General features: G+C 40.8%; 1 protein-coding gene across 1 annotated transcript in view; it reads right to left on the bottom strand.

Annotated features, from left to right (window-relative positions):
• Positions 1-20,292, bottom strand: part of CDKL4 (cyclin dependent kinase like 4) — a 51,684-nt gene that overhangs the window by 15,069 nt on the left and 16,323 nt on the right. Inside the window, exons 3-4 of the mRNA XM_021087585.1 lie at positions 17,240-17,361; positions 5,634-5,706 (exon numbers count right to left, since the gene is read on the bottom strand). Of these exons, the coding sequence (XP_020943244.1) occupies positions 5,634-5,706; positions 17,240-17,361 (195 nt within the window). The remainder of the gene's footprint in view (positions 1-5,633; positions 5,707-17,239; positions 17,362-20,292) is intronic.

The following is a 20,292-nucleotide window of genomic DNA, read 5'->3' as shown; positions in this document are numbered from 1 at the left end:
ACAAAAATCCATGAGTTCATAATCATGCTAAACAGTCACTCTAGTTACATATTATTAGGTAAAAAAGAACAAAATGAGTAGGTATTTACATCTAGGGCTTCTCAAAATTTAATGAGTACGTGAGTCACAAGATCTTGTTAAAATGCAGATTCTGATTCAGTAGATCTGGAATGGGCCTGGGATTCCGCCTTTCTAACGAGCTCTCAGGTGACCCCTATGAAGCACACTTTGAGTAGCAGGGTCTTAATCTCTTACTACTGCAACCTTCCTTTCTTGGTTATGCTCACTACTCTGCACATAAAAAGGCTATCAATCTTCAGTAATACCACTGGGTCAGATTGCCTTTTCTATTCTGGAAAGTATCACGAGGGTTCCTTTAAAAATCAGGAGAGTATACAAAGGTTTTAGATGTGGTATTGTAACAGCTAATATATGATTTAGATTTTCTCCATTGCATGCATTTTAGCTAATAGATCAAAAAAAAAAAATAGATACACAAAGGCTTACCATAGCATAAGAAAATGGGATAGTCAGAATTCAGAAGTCATTTCCATGTTGGAGGAAGAAAGTTTGCCTGAAAAATCATTTTTCTTTTTTTTTTTTCTTTTTAGGGCTGTACCTGTGGCACATGGAGGTTCCCAGGCCAGGGGCTGAATTGGAGCTACAGCCGCCAGCCTATGTCGCAGCCACAGCAATACAGGATCCGAGCTGCGCCTGTGATCTATACCATAGCCCACAGCAACACCAGATCCTCAATCCACTGAGTGAGGCCAGGGATCAAACCTGCATCCTTATGGACACTAGTTGGGTTCATTACTGCTCAGCCACAACAGGAACTCCAAAATCACGCATTTTTAATAAAGGTTATAGATTCTAAATTGAAAATTTTCAACATTTTTAATTTAAGGTATAGAATGTGTTGTTCAAGCAGAGAAATGGTGGTAGTTGCACTGAGCTACAATAATGTTTGGGTCCACTGGAAATAGTAAGTCATAATAAGGTAGGTGATTTGATTGACTGATTCTTTCATTCATTCTTTTATTCATTCAGTTATTCAATAAATATTTCCTGAGCACATTTTATATAAAAAGATCCATGCCAGATATTAAAGAGATATAAAGATTAAATCAGTCACAGACATTGCATTCAAACTTATAATCCAGCACACAGGAAAGTGTCTGATTATAGGGATAATGTACAAACACAGTAAACAGAATTAAAAAAAAAAATCAGGCGTTCCCGTCGTGGCACAGTGGTTAACGAATCTGACTAGGAACCATGAGGTTGCGGGTTTGATCCCTGCCCTTGCTTAGTGGGTTAACGATCTGGCATTGCAGTGAGCTGTGGTGTAGGTCACTGATGAAGCTCGGATCCCCTGTTGCTGTGGCTCTGGTGTAGGCTGGCAGCTACAGGTCCGATTAGACCCCTAGCCTGGGAACCTCCATACGCTGTGGGAGTGGCCCAAGAAATGGCAAAAAGACCAAAAAAAAAAAAAAAATCATTTTAACTACTTATAAGCCATAGTAATCAAGACAGTGTGGTACCGGCACCAAAACATACATACATACCAATGGAGCAGAATAGAGAACCCAGAAATTAACCCAGACACCTATTGTCAATTAATCTTCACAAAGAAGACAAGAGTATAAAATGGGAAAAAGACAGTCTTTCCAACAAGTGATGCTGGGAAAACTGGACAGCTGCATGTAAATCAATGAAACTGGAATGCACCCTCATACCATGCACAAAAATGAACCCAAAATGGCTTAAAGACTTAAACATAAGACAAGACACCATCAAACTCCTAGAAGAGAACACCGACAAAACATTCTCTGACATCAACCGCACAAATGTTTTCTCAGGTCAGTCTCCCAAGGCAACAGAAATAAAAGCAAAAATAAACCAATGGGACCTAATCAAACTGACAAGATTTTGCACAGCAAAGGAAATCATTAGAAAAAAACAAAAACAAAAAGACAACCTATGGAATGGGAGAAAATAGTTTCAAACGATGTAACTGATAAGGGCTTAATTTTCAAAATATACAAACAACACGTACAACTCAACAACAAAAAAACAAAAAACCCAATTGAAAAATGGGTAGAAGACCTCAATAGACATTTCTTCAAAGAAGATATCCATATGGCCAAAAAGCACATGAAACAATGCTCAACATCCCTGATTATTAAAGAAATGCAAAATCAAAGCTACTATGAGGTACCACCTCACACCTGTCAGAATGGCCATCATTAATAAGTCCACAAATAACAAATGTTGGAGAGGGTGTGGAGAAAAGGGAACTTACTTGCACCGTTGGTGGGAATGTAAGCTGGTACAACCACTATGGAGATACCTTAGAAAACTATACATAGAACTACTATATGACCCAGCAATCCCACTCTTGGGCACATATCCAGACAAAACTGTCCTTGAAAAAGACACACACCCACATGTTCACTGCAGCACTATTCACAATAGCCAAGACATGGAAACAACCCAAATGTCCATCGACAGATGAATGGATAAGGAAGATTGGATAAGGTATATACACAATGGAATGTGTATAAAATGGATAAGGTATATTATACACAATGAATTCGACTCAGCCATAAAAAAGAACAAAATAATGCCATTTGCAGCAACCTGGATGGAACTAGAGACTCTCATACAAAGTGAAGTAAGTCAGAAAGAGAAAGACAAACACCATATGATAATCACTTATATCTGGACTCTAATATATGGTACAAATGAACCTTTCCACAGAAGAGAAAATCACGGACTTGGAGAATAGACTTGTGGTTGCCAAAGGGGAGGGGGGAGAGGGAAGGAGTGGGATGGATGGGGTGCTTGGGGTTAATAGATGCAGACTATTGCCTTTGGAATGGATTAGCAATGAGATCCTGCTGTGTAGCACTGGGAACTATGTCTAGTCACTTATGATGGAACATGATAATGTGAGATAAAAGAATGTATACAGGTATGTATAACTGGATCACCATGCTGTACAGAAGAAAATTGACAGAACACTGTAAACCAGCTATAATGGAAAAAAATAAAAATCTGTGGTTGCCAAGGAGGAGGGGGAGGGAGTGGAATGGACTCGGAATCCGGGGTTAAGAGATGAAAACTATTGCATTTGGAGTGGATAAGCAATGAGATCCTGTTGTATAGCAGTGGGAACTATATCTAGTCACTTGTGGTGGAGCATGATAATGTGAGAAAAAGAATGTATAGATGCATGTGTGACTAGGTCACTTTGCTATACAGTAAAAAATTGATAGAACACTGTATACCAACTATAATGGAAAAAATAAAAATCATTAAAAAAAATTTTAGGAGTTTCTGTTGTGGTGCAGCTGAAATGAATCTGACTAGGAACCATGAGGTTGTGGGTTCCATCCCTGGCCTCACTTAGTGGGTTAAGGATCCAGCATTGCCACGACCTGTGGTGTAGGTTGCAGATGCAGCTCACATCTGGCGTTGCTGTGGCTCTGGTGTAGGTTAGCAACTGTAGCTCCAATTGGAACCCTAGCCTGGGAACCTCTATATGCTGTGAGTGCGGCCCTAAAAAAAGACAAAAGACCAAAAAAAAAAAAAATCATTTTAACTACTTATAAAACCCTAGCAGCAAACTTAGGTGAACTTGAATGATGCTCATAGCATGGTGGAAAGCAACAGAGATGTGGATTCAATTCAGCATCATCTTTAGTATTTATTTGAAAGTACCATTTGCATCATGAAAAACAGGTTTATGTATCCTGTGAACAGTATCATTCTATACACTATCAATAGAAAATAAAAGCTTCTAACTGAACAAAACAACAACAAAAAAACCTCACAGACTTTCTTAAAACTAAAGGAAGCTTTCCCTAAGTATTGATTTAATTCCATGATCTTGTACTCTTTTTCAAGATGTACTATGATAGATATTCTGCTGGCATCAAAACTGACCATCTGGTAGTCTGTATTCTTGCCTCAATGCTGCCTCTGTGTAGGCACTAACTCAAAAGGTCTAGAGTTATTTTTATTTTTTTTTTTTGTCTTTTTGCTATTTCTTTGGGCCGTTCCCGCGGCATATGGAGGTTCTCAGGCTAGGGGTCGAATCGGAGCTGTAGCCACCGGCCTACGCCAGAGCCACAGCAATGTGGGATCCGAGCCTCGTCTGCAACCTACACCACAGCTCACGGCAACGCCGGATCGTTAACCCACTGAGCAAGGGCAGGGACCAAACCCGCAACCTCATGGTTCCCAGTCGGATTCGTTAACCACTGCGCCACGACGGGAACTCCTAGAGTTATTATTTTTTTTAAACTATCATTATAGCAAAAAGTTATTATTTTTTTTAAACTATCATTATAGCAAAAGGAGCCAACTTAAAGAAGCTCTCGTTGGCCTAAGATGGAACAGTTTGAACCTTGGAGAGAATTAGGATTGCAAAGGATTGAAACATATCAAATACATAAAATCCCTAAGTTTATAATGATGCCCTACACTTCCCCCATTGTTCACTCTTAGAGGTTGCTAAAACACCAAACAGCTCCTCACTCTGAGAACTGGCAAATAAAGGGAAGAATCATGTATTTATGTTATTGTACTTTATAGTAGCCAGAGTCCATGATGGTAAATTCTTCTCCATAAGGTTCCAATTAATAAATGTAGACAGAATAACAGAATTAGAAAAGCATCACCGTTTAACCCTAATGAAATACTGGATAGAGGTAATAATCATCTACGAATGCTAAAACCAAGTAAAAGATTGGCAGGGAAAGTGATAGTGGAGGGTGTCAAGTGAACACCTCTGAGCCCACTTATCTATATTAAGATGATTAAAAATGGGAAATATATCCAGACATTACTTGCCTCATGATATTGACACAATAAGAAATCTACGGCACTATTTATGAAGTCTTCCTGACTGAAAAACTGAACTGAGTATGATCAAGCCTCTGATATAAATGTGAAGTTATAGTAAATGAAAGAAAAAGTTAAATAACACATAGGAAGCAATCAGCCAAAATTTCTATAAAACTGTAGTAGTCAAAGAATGGCTCTAAGATCAGCAGCTTCAATATCAACGGGGAAGATGTTACAAATGCAAATTCTCAGGCCTTATCCCAGATCTTTAGAATCGAAAACTCCGCGGATGGGTGGGCCTGGCAAAATGTGTCACCTCCAGGTGACTCTGATGCATGCGCAAGCTTGACAACCATGGCTCCACAAAACTAACGACAGGGAAAAAAGGTAGGGGAAAGCGACTGCTACAGAATAAAAGACATAAAAACAAAACAAAACAAAATCAAGTGCCCTGGCAAGCTACCCTTCTGATACCCTGAAACTTAATTTAACCCAATTTAAAAATAATCATAGGAATCATTAGTACTGTGGCAAAAGGAAACATTAAGTCTATACAAACTTTAAATTCACAAGGAATGAGTAATTTGGTTCTTATAGAAATTGGAAAAAGGCCATGAATAATGCATTACTTTTCCTCATATTCTGTAACTTTCTTCTGTTTTGCTTTTCTGGTTCTTATTTTCCCTCCGTCATTAGCTATTCAAACAGAGCCCTGGGCTGTTTAGAAGAAAAGAGTCATCAAAAGGAAATTAGCAAATACATTAGAAAATGTTACTTACATTATGCTTATGACAGAAATTAAGAGCTTGAAGTGTTTGCCATAACACACTTTTAATCACTCCATCAGCAACTCTGGAGAAAGAAAGAAAAAAGGAAATGAAAACTTCTAGGATGGGGTTTTAGGAGCAGAACTGGGAACAGAAATTAAATAGGTGTGGCTTGTCATGGTCAACAAATGCAGTGCAAAATGAGTCTCGGAAATGTTGTTTTAATGAAAATTGTGTATTACTTTTTCATTATAGTTGCATAATTTTCTTTGGCAATATGAAAATTTTACATCTGTAAAAATGATACGTGGTTATCATGAAAATTCAAACAATATAGAAAAGTAAAGGAATAAAAAGTGTTGACTCCAATTTTGCTATCCCTCCCCCCTAAAATTACTGCAACTTAAAGAGGTTGTCCCTTTAGGAATCTGTTTCTCTCCCTCTCTCTGCATTTACTTTTAAACTTTAATATTAAATAAATGCATTCATATGGTTCAAAATTTCTTCGTTTTTGTCTTTTTAGGACCGCACTCACAGCATATGGAAGTTCCCAGACTAGAGGTCGAATCAGATGTGTAGCTGACGGCCTATACCACAGTCACAGTAAGGCCGGATCCAAGCCGTGTCTGTGACCTACACCACAGCTCACAGCCATTCCAGACCCTTAACCCACTGATCGAGGCCAAGGATTGAACCCTCGTCCTCATGGATACAAGTCAGATTGTGTCTGCTAAGCCACAATGGGAACTCCTCAAAAATTTTTTCTTTTTCTTTCTTTTTTTTTTTAGAGCCACACCCGAGGCATATGGAGGTTCCCAGGCTAGGGGTCCAATCAGAGCTGTAGCTGCAGGTCTAAACCAGAGCCACAGCAACGTGGGATCCGAGCCGAATCTGGGACCTACACCACAGCTCATGGCAACGCCAGATCCTTAACCCACTGAGCGAGGCCAGGGATCAAACTCACATCCTCATGGATGCTAGTCTGGTCCGTTAACCACTGAGCCATGACGAAAACTCCAAAATTTCTTAGGTTAAAACAATACCCATGAAGAATTCTCTTTCACACCTGCCTGGTCCTTCATTTCATCCTCTGCAAGTTCCCCTGCCTCTTTCAGAAGCATCCTATGCATTGAAGCACAGATACTAACATGAATACATATATTTCAGTTTCTCAGGATTTTATTTCATGGATGTATCCATCATACAGTCCCCATGGATAAGCAATTAGGTTGACCCAAGTTTCATTTCTAGAAAGAACATCAGTCCCATCTACTGGCCCATCTACTTCAGTGAATATCTAATCATCCACCTTATGCCAGCTGTGCAATTATCTTTTATGGTAAGTTCTAGAAGTGGGATTTCTGGGACCAATGGTAGGCACGTGTTACCCTTTGATCCGGCAACTATGAACTTCAGGTGGACCTGAGACCTGGTGTTGCAGGGCAGAGAGCATCCTTGAAGATTGACCTTCAGTTCATCCAATTCGTGTTGGTGGCAAACACTCAAGCATGTGCAAGAGTTGTCTTATAACATTTACTTAGGCCTGGTAAGCAGGCAGGTGCACAGCCAGGGGAGGTCAGAGAGAATAAAGGGCCTATCAGAATGGGAGGCTGGGAGCTTCTTGCCCCTGCAGAATCCTCACTCTGCCTGGAAAATATTGGGAAGTTTTTTCCTTTGGGGAATTGGGGATCTGGGAAAGTTGCATTCTGTCTGGGAGAACTTAGTCTATTTTGTGTAACCATTTTTCTACCTTTAACTCTTCTGTTGATGTCTTTCCATTAAGATGTCCTTCCACTGTCCCATGATGAGGCCCTCACAGTTAGGGATGGCCAAACCACCTTAAGGACACATGTATACACCCACCAAACATCAGTGCATTAAAGCCCTATCTCCTCACTGTCTTGCCAATATTCAGGTTTGCCAGTGTTAACGTTTGCCAATCTGAAGTTAAACTAGAAAAATATCTCATTTTAGTTTTCACTCACTTCCTTTCATTAATGACTAATGATTTTGATTTTCACATTATTGAACATTAAACTTTTTTTGTGTATTTTCTGTTCATGGCCTTGACTGCTTTTTGACCGGTCTATTTACTCCTCTTTAAATTGATTTATGAAGACTCCATGTAGATCAGAGTCTACATCAATGAGGAAAATATTTTTCTTAGTGTGTTGATTGCTTTTCAACCCTATTCATGAAAATGAGGCTGTTGTTGGCCTATTTTCAAAAGTCTGAAACACAAGACTATTCTTTTTTTTTACTAAATGTTCTATTGTAAGGGTATTTTGATTAAAAATGTAAAATTATCTAATATTCCAAACAGTTTTAATATTTTATCATATTTGGATATTTAAATCATTGTTTGGAGTTTGTGCTGTGGAACAGTGCGTTAAGAATCTGACTTCAGTGGCTAGGATTGCTGCAGAAGCACAGGTTTGATCCCCGGCCTCGCACAGTAGGTTAAAGGATCCAGCGTTTATTCAATCCCTACAGCTCAGATTCAATCTCTAGGCCAGGAACTTCCATGTGTCATGGGTGTGGCCATAAAAAAAAAATGTGTTTAGAACACTTATAACACTGAACTCAGGAGTTCCCGTTGTGGCCCAGTGGTTAACAAACCCAACTAGGATCCACGAGGATACAGGTTTGATTCCTGGCCTCGCTCAGTGGGTTAAGGATCTGGTGTTGCAGTGAGCTGTAGTGTAGGTCGCAGACATGGCTTGGATCCTGTGTTGCTGTGGTTCTGGCGTGTAGGCCGGCAGCTGCAGCTCTGATTGGAAACCCTAGCTTGGGAACCTCCATATGCCACGGGTGCTGCCCTAAAAAGACAAAAAAAAACAAAAAAACAAAAAAACAAAAAACCGAAAAGCAAAAAACAAAAAACACTGAACTCAACACGCAGATGTCACTGGTCTTGCAGAACAACGGGATGGCCTGTGACTCAGGTATGGCATCATATAGGCCAAGAAAAAGCGACAGCTGGGTGGAGGTACTTTCTCAGAGCTGTCTCCCTGTCTCAGACAATGGTGGCCTGCCCTTGACGTCATCGGTCTGGTCACAGCCCTTTGACTCCAGCTCGTCTCAATACTGTGAAAGCACCTAATTCTCAGTATTAAATCTCTTTCCATTTAAAATGTCTAGAGCGGTTTCTGTTTCCTACCCTGAATTCCGATATAGCTTCATCTTTCTCTCCCCTTTACCTAGCATCAAACCTGAGACAGCACTGTTCACATTTTTTTAAAGAGGCAGAAAGACAGTATAGCCACTTGTATGCTATGAGACAGAGTTCAACTCCTGGCTGTGCTGCTGCCTAGTTTTATAACCTTGGGCAAGTGATCTGTGCCTTTGGTTTTCCTTCTGTGTGAAAATGAATGACACCTTGTAAGCTCATTGAGAAGTCCCTCCCCTGAGTTTCTGGGTTTTAACATCCACATGGGTTCAGGAGATGAAGGTCTGAGGTCAGATGAACCCAGGAGGTGGGACTGAGACCCAGTGCAAAGACAGAAAGAGCCTCAAGAGAAGAGGGCGAGGCCTGAGGTGAGAAAGCTGGGAGTGTAGCAGCCTGCGGGCCAAAGCCTGAGTGACGGTGAGGCCGGCAGCGGCCAGAGCACTGAGGGCCGTCTCCATTCTGGGCAGGAATCTGCACTTTAATTTCAAAGAGAAGCATTGAAATGATGCAAGAAGGCACATGTAACACAGAGAATGAATTTCTGGGGGCAAAGTGAATACAGCGAGGTTAATTAGGAGGATGATTTAATAATTCAGGTGCGATTTGGTGATTTAGATTAGTGTGGGACTGGTAAGGGAAGCGGATTTCAACCCCTGGAACAAAATGGCAAGAGTCACTATTTTTTTTTTTTTTTTTTTTTTTTGGTCTTGCCTGTGGCTTGTGGAAGCTCCTGGATCCACACCACAGTAGTGACCTGAGCCACAACCGTGACAATGCTGGATCCTGTTGAGCCACCAGGGAATTTCAACCCTGTTCTTGAAGAAACAGAATGCAGGGTGGGTCTAAGGACTTTGGGTGCAGGGGATCAAGGACTGGAACTGGGAAACCAGGTAGGTGCGAGGGTTCAGAAACTGGCAGCACCCCTAGTGTTTGGGTTAATAACATGGAATGAGGTATGAGGTAACGCCACAGGAAACTCCCCAGTGATTGCTGAGGAAGAGGGGTGTCACCGCTCTGTGCAAAACAGAATCCTTAGTGAGCTCAGATTCCAAGAAGGCAGATTCCATTTTAAGCAAAATAACATTTATACAAAATAACAATGACAAACAAATACCACTGGTCTCACGAAGAGAAGATAGTTATCAGAGACAATAGACTCACACAGTGCCCATTCCCGAAAGATAAAGCATTGCAACATTAGTCAGGCACGGTCAGCATTTTTCAAACGTATTTTGGGATGAAATAAAACCTTCCATAGCTATCAACCGATGCTCAGCTTTTAAAGAGTATACTTGGGTAAGTGCACAAACACTGACAGGAACGGTGAGGGTCTGAAAGCGAAAACCAGACATCCTGGCTGAAGCCTGAAGGGTAAGAAGGGCAACGGAGGTGAGGGAACTCAGCCTGGGTTGCTCAGGGGCTGCTCTCTTAGCCACTCAGGGCGATCCCAGCGCCAACATCAGAGCCCATTATCTCTGTTCTAGTTTGTTATAAAACTGGACATGGAAAACTCGATGTCGTTATCAGTACCCAAGATGAATTGAGTCCTTAGTAAACCGCTGTTATCCTGGAATAAAAAACCCAACCTTTATTATGACTCACCAGCCTCTGAATGATTTCACTTCTATTAACCCCCCCACCTTGATCTCCTACCACATTCGCACCCACCCACCTCCACTCCAGCCCTGTTAGCGTCTGCTGTTCCGCAATCAGGCCAGGCTTGTTTACGCCTCCAGAGCTTTGTGCTTGTTGTTCCTCCTACTCCCTTCACTAGGCATTCTCTAATTCCTCCATGTATTTTATTCTTCAAGCTTGTAACTCTGCAAGGGCTTCACTTTGTCCATTATTGCAGCTCCAGGGCCTAGAATGGTAACCGGTCCCGAGCCGATCCTCAGCTAAGCTTCCTTCCCTAGCCCTCTCAGACATTGGAATAAACCCTTTTTGCTTAAATTAGCTAGGGTGAATTCTGCCGTTGAATCCTGACTAGTTCAGAATATGACACCAGAAGTGGGAATGGGAAACCAGGTCAGGGCCTTGGGAATGCAGGCTCTCTGATTTAGCTGGCTCTGGGGCCAGGGGGATGGTGATCAGGAGTGGCTAGAACACTGGTAAATGGGCACCCAGTGATGAAGCAATTATTTACATAATCACCTGTGGGCATCTGCTAGAAAGTGCCTATTTAAGGCAAGGCTTTGCTGGACTGAATGTGATTGAACAATTTGGAAATGTACCATTAAGTAAAAAAATAAAATAATAAAAGAAAAGTGGGGGTGTTCCTGTTGGGGCTCAGCAGGTTAAAAACCTGACATAGTGTCCATGAAGTATTGCCAAAAGCTGTGGTGTAGCTTGCAGGTGCAGCTCAGAACTGGTGTTGCTGTGGTTGTGGTGGAGGCTGGCGGCTGCCCCTCCGATTAGACCCTTAGCCTGGGAACTTCCAACCTGTGGCTATAAAAAGAAAAGAAAAGAAAACAAAACAAAACAGTGGGTTGGCTGGTTCTCACTTCACTGGAAAAACTAAAGAAAAAGACAAGGACACCTTTAGGGCTTTGATATTTTGATTCAAAGTACAGTTAGGAAATCAGAAGTTTCAATGGTTACCCTAATTTCTTGTATTTTTAAGACTCACTCCATTGACCATTGAGAGTACCCTGAGATAACTGAAAGTCGGATGCTGAGAATAATCCTGCAGGCTGCTAAACGACAACGAGGCTTGAATTTATGTGAGATTAATTAATCTCAGTTAATTAACTCAGAGTTACACTTCAAGAATTGAAAGGTGACACTTGGGAGTATGCATGTAACTGAGAGCATCCTGCCTTCCTGCCAAAGGTCCCTTCTCATGTGAAGCAGCCCCCGATCGTGTGGACGAGCCTGGTTTTGCCTGTTGAGAACCTGCAATGGAACTCACTCGAGGAGGCTGTGCTGCCCAGGGAAGCCAATTCTCCTCCGGGCTCTCTCTCCCCACCCCCCAATGTCTCCAAAGTCAGATCCCACCGTGTCCCAAGGGGTCAACTGCAAAGTCAAATAGGGGAAAAGAAGATTTACTCAACAAAAAGAACTGTAACATTTTGCTAATTTCTAATGGAGAATGAATATGGAAATGGCTTTCATTAAGGTAGGACCAGAGAGGAGGAGACACGATTTCAGACTGGGCTGACTGTAGCAACCTGGGCACACTTACTAGCGAGCCTGGTTTCAGTAAACCCCCTGGAGCAGCTAAGAGGGACTCTGCTTGACGGCTGACGTGGTTGACTGAAACCTGGCCTAAATGGTTGCCTAAGCCAAATGAAGTTGCAATGCCAGAAATTCATGAGCAAACTGAAGGGGAGGAAATCCAAAGTTTTGAGGAGACGGGAGTGATGGAGAAGATTCATCACATGCAACATGTGCACTTATTTTCACTTACTTTCACTCTGTCTCCTCCAAGTGTTTAATGGTAGCATTAATCTATGCTCGTCCCCAAATCTGCAGTATTGCGTTCAGTTTTCCATTTCGGTAAATAAAGAGACAGCATGCCAGACACTTCTGCTAGGCTCCTCCTACCACCATAGCCCTCACTCCTCGGGACAGAGCCAACTGGCTCTTTTCCCGTTTGCTAGGGTATCTATTTCCACTATTCAGTTCAGAAACGGGGACATGACTCCAAGGATGGACTCCTGGACCTACCAGGACTCCTGCGAGATGGATTCAGGTCAAAATTCATTTGTCATCAGACTCTCATTACGCTCCCCACCTCCTCCCCCAAACAAACTGGTGAACCACAGTGGCTTTTGAAGTCACTGGTGATTGGCTTTACTTCAGAGCACTGCCCAGAAATTCCTGAACGATCATGTAGCTCTCTTTCCCCAATAGGTGACTATCCTGGCAAATGACCCCGGACCAATCTGGGGTCAGCTGAGAGGAGGAATTAAGTGCATACAGGTGATGTTACTGCAGAGCTATTTCCCAAGAATAGCTGGCTCCCCTTTACTCAGGAGGCTGTGGGTCTGTGAACTGGATACTATGGTAACGCAAGCCCGGCTCCAGTCACTGCTTTACGTAGAACTCTTAGAATCTTAGTGACCTGCCCATCCATGGTTTGGATGGGGAGAATCCATGGTCAGATCAACTTCTGGAAGTGAAATACTACTTCTTGGCCTCTGTCACCCAGGGATTCCGTCATCCCCATGAAATCAGGGAGCTATTTCAAAGGAAGGATCTCTCTGCTTCATCACCTGGGACATGATGCTGGCGCTCCCCTAACTGATGTATTTCTTGATGCTCATGATTTACTGCTATCCCCTCACCAAGCCATACCAAGAGTCCTACGGGAAATTTTCTACGACCAGTTAACTGAGAAGGAAATCCAGGACTTTTACATGTCATTTAGACCTCAGTCAGTAAAGCTGACTTAAAAAAAGAAAAAGAAACTTGACTTACAGATGTACTGGGTGTGCTGTGGCCAGCTAGCAGTGGATAGGTGTAGTTTTTTTTTTTTTTTTTCTTTCTTTCTTTTTACAGCTGTACTTGTGGCATTTGTAATTGCCTCTTTGAATATCTGTCTCTCCATTCCATTTTAAGCTTCCTGAGGGCAGGATTGTGCCATTATATCTTTCTATCCTCTACGCCAGCAGAGGTGTTTTCAATAAAATATTTCTGAAGTGAATGAAAGGAACAATGCTGCACACTAAGGAAGCTATTAAGATGAGTTAGGTATAAATCTGCACTCCAAAAACTTATTGTCTAAGAAGGGAGAAGTATGCACATAAAAACATATATGTACTGTTAACAGGGATGAAAATAAAATCCCATAGGCATTCAAAGAGGGAAGAAATTCCACCCAGATGGAGGGACCTCAGAGGGGGTAAGAACACCTAGGATTTCACATTTTAGACATTATGACAGAGGTAGGGAAAGTGGAAAAGGTTAGAATATTCTAGATTAAAGGAAGAACATGAACTAAGTCCTACAGGCAGGAGGGTGCACAGAGAGAAGAGAAAGATATCCAGTCTTTGGCACATGGATTACTTTTTTGTTGTTGTTGTTGTTGTTGTTGTTTTTGACACAGCATGCAGCAGCTTGATGTAAGATCTCAGTTCCCAGACCAGGGATTGAACCTGGGCTGCAGTGCTGAAAGTGCTGAGTCCTAACCACTAGGCCACCAGGGAACTCCCTAGTGTGGGTTTTATTTTTAGGGCCTTGAACAACATATAAAGTTAAGCATACATTTCTAACTTTATGAAAATGTATGTTCATTTGTAAAATAATTTGGAGGATGGCTGAACACATCTGTCCTCTAAGCCAACATACAAAACCCTATAGAGCTCATAATAAAGTTGAACTATGAATTAATTCATCATTTTATCTGTTTTTAAAATTAATTTTTGTTTTAAAGGTAAAATATGTGCAGTTCCTAGAATACTGGGACAATTCCAAATAAATTTTCAATTACAATGAACATTCTACATTGCAGCCTCATTTTTTTCATGTAGCATTTTATGAATACTTCCCCATAATGTTAACTATTCCACAGCTTGCTTTTTAATGCACTGAATGCATAGTGTTCCGCTGTATAGATACACCAACGTACATTTAACCAAATCTTTATTATCTGAAGATTAGAATGGTCCCATTTTTTTTTTTTGCTGGTACATAATGATGTATTAACTTTTGCAACTATATACTTTTTTTCTTGCCATAAATTTCTCTACATGGAATTTCTTAGTCAAAATATGAAAACCACTTAAATGATTTTCACACACATGGCCAAACATACTCTCTCCAGCTGTGGATGAGAGTGCTGGATTTGACTTTAACCATGTTGGATATATTGGCTTTTGAAAAATATTTGCCAATTTTGATAGGTGAGAAACGGTACCTTATTTTAAAATTCAAATTTATTTCATTAATAGGGAAATAAACGTTTTCATAAGTGTACTGGTCATTTTTCCTCTCTCTCTTTTTTTTTTTTTTTTTTTGGCTTTTTAGGGCTGCACCTGCGACATAAGAAAGTTTCCAGGCTAGGGGTAGAATCAGAGCTGCTGCTACTGGCCTACACCACAGCCACAGCAATGCAGGATCCGAGTTGTGTCTGTGACCTACACTACAGCTCAGGGCAATGCCAGATTCCTAACCCGCTGAGCAAGGCCTGGGATCGAACCCACACCCTCATGGATATTAGTGGGGTTTATAACCTGCTGAGCCACAATGGATACTCCCTCCCCTCGTTTTTACGATTTGCTTTTTCGTGTTAGGCAACTTTTTTTGTATGTGTGTTCACTACCGTATATATAACCCCTATCCTGGAACAACATTAAATTTCAGTACATTCACCAAATTTTTTTTGAATGAATATATATTCTAATTGGGTGTGAATCTTTCTAGAACTCTGATTTGCAAACTCTGCTTATGTAGATAGGAAATTATGTTAATTTTTCATCTGGCAAATGATTTACCCAATTTGCCATTTCTTTTTTAGTTTTATTTATGGTATTTTTTGTCAAAGGGGGTCTAAAACTAATATGATTGACTATTTGGCAGTTGAAGTTCCCTTTTGTCTTTTTAAAAAAATTCTTGGAGTTCCCGTCGTGGCGCAGTGGTTAATGAATCCGACTAGGAACCATGAGGTTGCAGGTTCAGTCCCTGCGCTTGCTTAGTGGGTTAACGATCTGGCGTTGCCGTGAGCTGTAGTGTAGGTTGCAGACGCGGCTCGGATCCTGCGTTGCTGTGGCTCTGGCGTAGGCCAGTGGCTACAGCTCCGATTAGACCCCTAGCCTGGGAACCTCCATATGCTGTGGGAGCGGCCCAAGAAATACCAAAAAATAAAAAAATAAAAAAAATAAAATAAAATAAAAAAATTCTTGCTTTAGTCTTTTTCAAGTTAAAAAACATCCCATTGGCATTCTGATTAGATTTTTGTGCAATAAATAAATAAATAAATGAGGCAGAATACTTAATAATAATGAATATTTCCATCTACAAATATATATTCATTTAAATAAAACCCTTCATGTACCTCAGTTAAGTTTTAGAATTGTCTTTAGGCAGAGTCTGAACAATTCTTTTTTTTTTTTTTCTTTTTATGGCCGCACCCACAGCATATGGAAGTTCCTGGGCTAGAGGTCTAATCTGCAGCTAAGGCCTCGCCACAGCCACGGCAACACCAGGCAGCACTGGATCTGAGACACATCTGCAACCTATGCTGCAGCTCACGGCAACGCTGGATCCTTGACCCACTGAGCGAGGACAGGAATCAAACCTGCATCCTAATGGAGACTATGTTGGATTCTTAACCCGCTGAGCCATAATGGGAACTCTTGAACAATTCTTTTTATCATTATTCCTAAACATTTTTGTCGTTAATGTTTGAATAGGACCCTTCTCCACCAGATTTTCTAAAGTGCTGACTGATTAAAAAAGCTATTCATTTTTGTGTGTGGAATCTGGAATGCTGTAGCCACTCTACCGAATTCCATTAGTTTTGATAATTCTTTAGGCAGTTATACCAGATTTTTTTGAACAATAATATCATGCAAATAATGGCAATTTTATCTTGTTTCCCAACATTATATAACCTATTTGTTTTTCCTAGGATATTACATTGGCTAGAGCTCTCAGAACAACGTGACAGTGGTGACAACTAACATCCTGGGGATGTTTCTCACTTGAATGATGGTCTCTTCAGTTTTTTAATCACTGAATATAAAATTAGCTGTTTATCTGAAGAAGTTCTGCGTGTGTGTGTGTGTGTGTGTGTGTGTGTGTGTGTGTGTGTAGAAAGTATTTTAATCCTAGTTTGGTAAGGTTTTTTTTTTTATTTAAATAATCAGGACAGGATACTCAATTTATCAACCACCTTTTCAAATTTTATCAACCAGGAGTTCCTGTTGTGGCTCAGTGGTAATGAACCCGACTAGTATCCATGAGGATGTAGGTTCAATCCTTGGCCTCACTCAGTGGGTTAAGGATCTGGCATTGCCATGAGCTGTGGTGTAGGTCGCAGATGTGACTCAGATCCTGCAGTAGGCCAGCAGCTACAGCTCCGATTCGACCACTAGCCTGGGAACTTCCATATATTCGGGTGCAGTTCTAAAAAGAAAAGAAAAGACAAAATTTTATCAACTATATACATTTTTTCTCTTTTAACCAATTAGTGAATTCTATGAATACATTTCCTAATATTGAACTGTGGTTCATTCCTTGAATCCAGACAATCTAACATATAATTTAGCCTTGAACTACACTGCGATTTATATTTGCAGTCGATTTGTCTATTAAATCCTGTATATTATTTCTGCTCTAGGTTAATACTCATTTGCCCTTTCAGCGCACCCTGACTGAGACTGGAGAGGGGAGCCTGTAGATGCATCCGAGTAGAAAGGGACTCAGATTTGAAATTTGCCACAGTTTATTTCATACATAATGAATCTAAGAACTGGCCATGCAGGACTTCACTTTCTAAGTTACTTACCCATTTGGGTTTCTTTCCAGCTCATTTAAAAGTGTATGATCACAATATTCGAAAACTAAATGCATTTTCCTTTTTCTTCTGAACACCTCAATGAGGTTCACAAGATTTGGGTGTTTTAATTGCTGTAAAGGAATTGAAACACAAAGTTCAGTGGTGTGTTTCTCATAACTGCTTCTCCCAGACCCTTACAATTTTAACAGTAGAAGGACTCGCTCAGCATTCTCTCTGCATCTCTTGCAGAGAATTTGTTATAGTTACAAGAGAAACACTCTTAGTAAGACTCATAGAATCTTAAAGTTGGAAGAAATTTAAGACTGTCTCTAATGTACCCCATAATAAAGGGTAACTAAGCTGCTTGAATCTCTCTGGAGATAGCAAATAAAGTATAGCTTAAAATATAAGCACTAAAATAAAAAAAACTTTATGCATTTAATGGAAATTCTAAATATTTTCGAGTCATAAAATGACCTGAATATAGAATGGTAATGGGATTATTGAATAAAAGACTATAAAAATCATCAATACCCATTTAGCTTACATATTGCTATGGATTTAATGGAAACGTCAGCTGGATTTGAGCCCCGTCTGGATTTTAGTGTTGGCTCTCTGAGATCCAAGGTCTCAACCTTCAAATCTGATTAAACTGCATATCCTGAGGTCCCTACAGTTAGTCAGTGTTTTAAACTTATTCATTATGTTTTAAGCTCTGTTCTTTGGTTCTCTTGTTTTCTCTTATGCTTATATGCTTTATGTATTAAATTTGATTCCCATACTGAAGTATTTCACAAGGCAGCTCTGTTTAATGTTGTAAACCAAAGGAAAAACCCTGATTTAATAATCTACCACTAAAGTAACTACATAATTTAACATTCAACCAGGGTAACTAGTATAAACCAGGACTATCTAAGGCAAATCAGCACATGTGGCTACCCCGCCTATAGCTAAGGTGACAGTACAATGTCACATACAAACTAGTAACCTGTTCCACAGCAGTGACCCGAATCACATCAGTGACAATGCTGGGTCCTTAACCCCCTGAGCCACCAGGGAACTCTCCCAAACAGTACACTTTTGAAAGAAGATGTTAACCATACAAAAAGAGATGCTAAGCATTCTGAACACTGGGATAAAAGCTATAAACCAGGACATCTAATCACTACTCTTTATAACTCATCTTTCTGTTATTTTCCCAGTATAGTAGAGAGATCAACTTTCCAACCCCTATGTACCATTTACTCAGAAAGACATATAAAGAGAGAAGGAGATAATGAGGAGTTCCCGTTGTGGCTCAGCAGGTTAAGGGCCTGACGTAGTCTCTGTGAGGATGTGGGACCAATCCCTGGCCTTTCTCAATGGGCTAAGGATCTGGTGTTGCTGCAAGCTGTGGCATAGGTCGAAGATGCAGCTCAGATCCAGAGTTGCTGTGGCTGTGGCATAGGCCAGTAGCTGCAGCTCTGATTCCACCCCTAGCCTGGGAACTTCCATATGTCACAGGTGTGGCCCAAAAAAGAAAAAAGAGAGAGAGAGGGAGAACACAACATTCTGTACATCGTAGAAGTCAAATATTTTGCAGGCCCAGTAGAGAGTCTTAAGTATGGGGACTTACACAGTATCCTCTCCTCAGTAACTGTAAGCATGGCTTAACAACAGCAACAACAACAAATCCCCTTGCAATTATGTGCCTGCTGCTCAATAGTGTGGGGAAACGGAATCCGTTATACATTAACGATATGCCCAGAGCATGCAATCAATTTGTTTTCTATATGCTGCACTGCCTAAAAGTGCAGAAAGGGCAACAGTGGAGGAAACGAGTCACACAGGGAACCCAGTTGCTTCATGCTGAGGCAAAAACTGCAGAATGGGAACAAAACAGTCTGTACTACGAGAGTCAGGGATTCCCAGATGCTGTAGCCAGAAGCAACAGCAAGGTTTTACCCGTCAAATCTCCTGTCTTTGGGTAGAACGGCAATTTATATCTTCTTTGCAAATAAAATTAACTTAGCTCAGGAAAACAGTGACTTGTCTAAAGTAAAACAGGTATTTAGGAGGGGGGAAAATCAAAGCAAATTTAAATAACAGGAGTATGTAGGAAGGTAAGGTAGATTTATCACGGAAGGGATCTGTTTGGGGTTTATGTGGGTGAAACATACCAAAGGCAGGAAAGATGGACATTCTGAGAGCCATCACTGGAGACCAGAGTGAGTTGGAATCTGGCTTCTTTTTAAAGTGCACTCTCAAGGAGTTCCCGTTGTGGCGCAGCAGAAATGAATCCAACTAGGAGCTGTGAGGTTTCGGGTTTGATTCCTGGCCTCGCTCAGTGGGTCAAGGATCTGGCATTGCCGTGAGCTGCAGTGTAGATCGCAGATGCGGCTTGGACCTGGTGTTGCTGTGGCTGTATTGTAGGCTGGCAGCTACCACTCTGATTTGACCCCTAGCCTGGGAATCTCCACATGCCGCAAGTGCAGCCCTGAAAAGCAAAATAAAATAAAGTGCACCCTCAAGTTGGGCATTTGAAACCTGGGAGGTGCTACCCAAGCATTAACTTTACTTGAAGACTTGGTGGCAGGGGCTGAATAAAAAGCATCTTCCTCTTATTTTATTTTTTAAAAATTTTATTGAAGTATAGTTGCTTTACAGTATTGTGTCAATTTCTGCTGTACAGCAAAGTGATCAGTTATACATATGATTCCATTTTATTTGATCTTTTAAAATTTTTATCAAATTATTGTTGATTTATAACCCTGTGATAATTTCTGCTGTACAAAAAAAAAAAAAAAAAAAAAAAAAAGCACCTACTATTAGAAAACAACCCATTGCCAGGTTTAGACACACCCTGGAGCTTAGTTCTGTGACTGTCTGACTGACTGGCCAGCGCCCTCTGCTGGCTTTGAGGTAAAAGGGAACTTTTTAAAAAAATCATGAAGGATGTGCTCTGGAAAACTCTGTGTATATCAAATCATATTTTAAACAAAACGCTAAAACTTTTTAGTTGAGGAACACTGCTACAAATAATACTTGAAAAGGACAAATGATGTGATAATTATTATCTCCCT

This window comes from Sus scrofa, chromosome 3 (assembly GCF_000003025.6).
Source record: "Sus scrofa isolate TJ Tabasco breed Duroc chromosome 3, Sscrofa11.1, whole genome shotgun sequence".
NCBI lineage: Eukaryota > Metazoa > Chordata > Mammalia > Artiodactyla > Suidae > Sus > Sus scrofa.
This window is presented reverse-complemented; position numbering and strand designations above follow the sequence as displayed.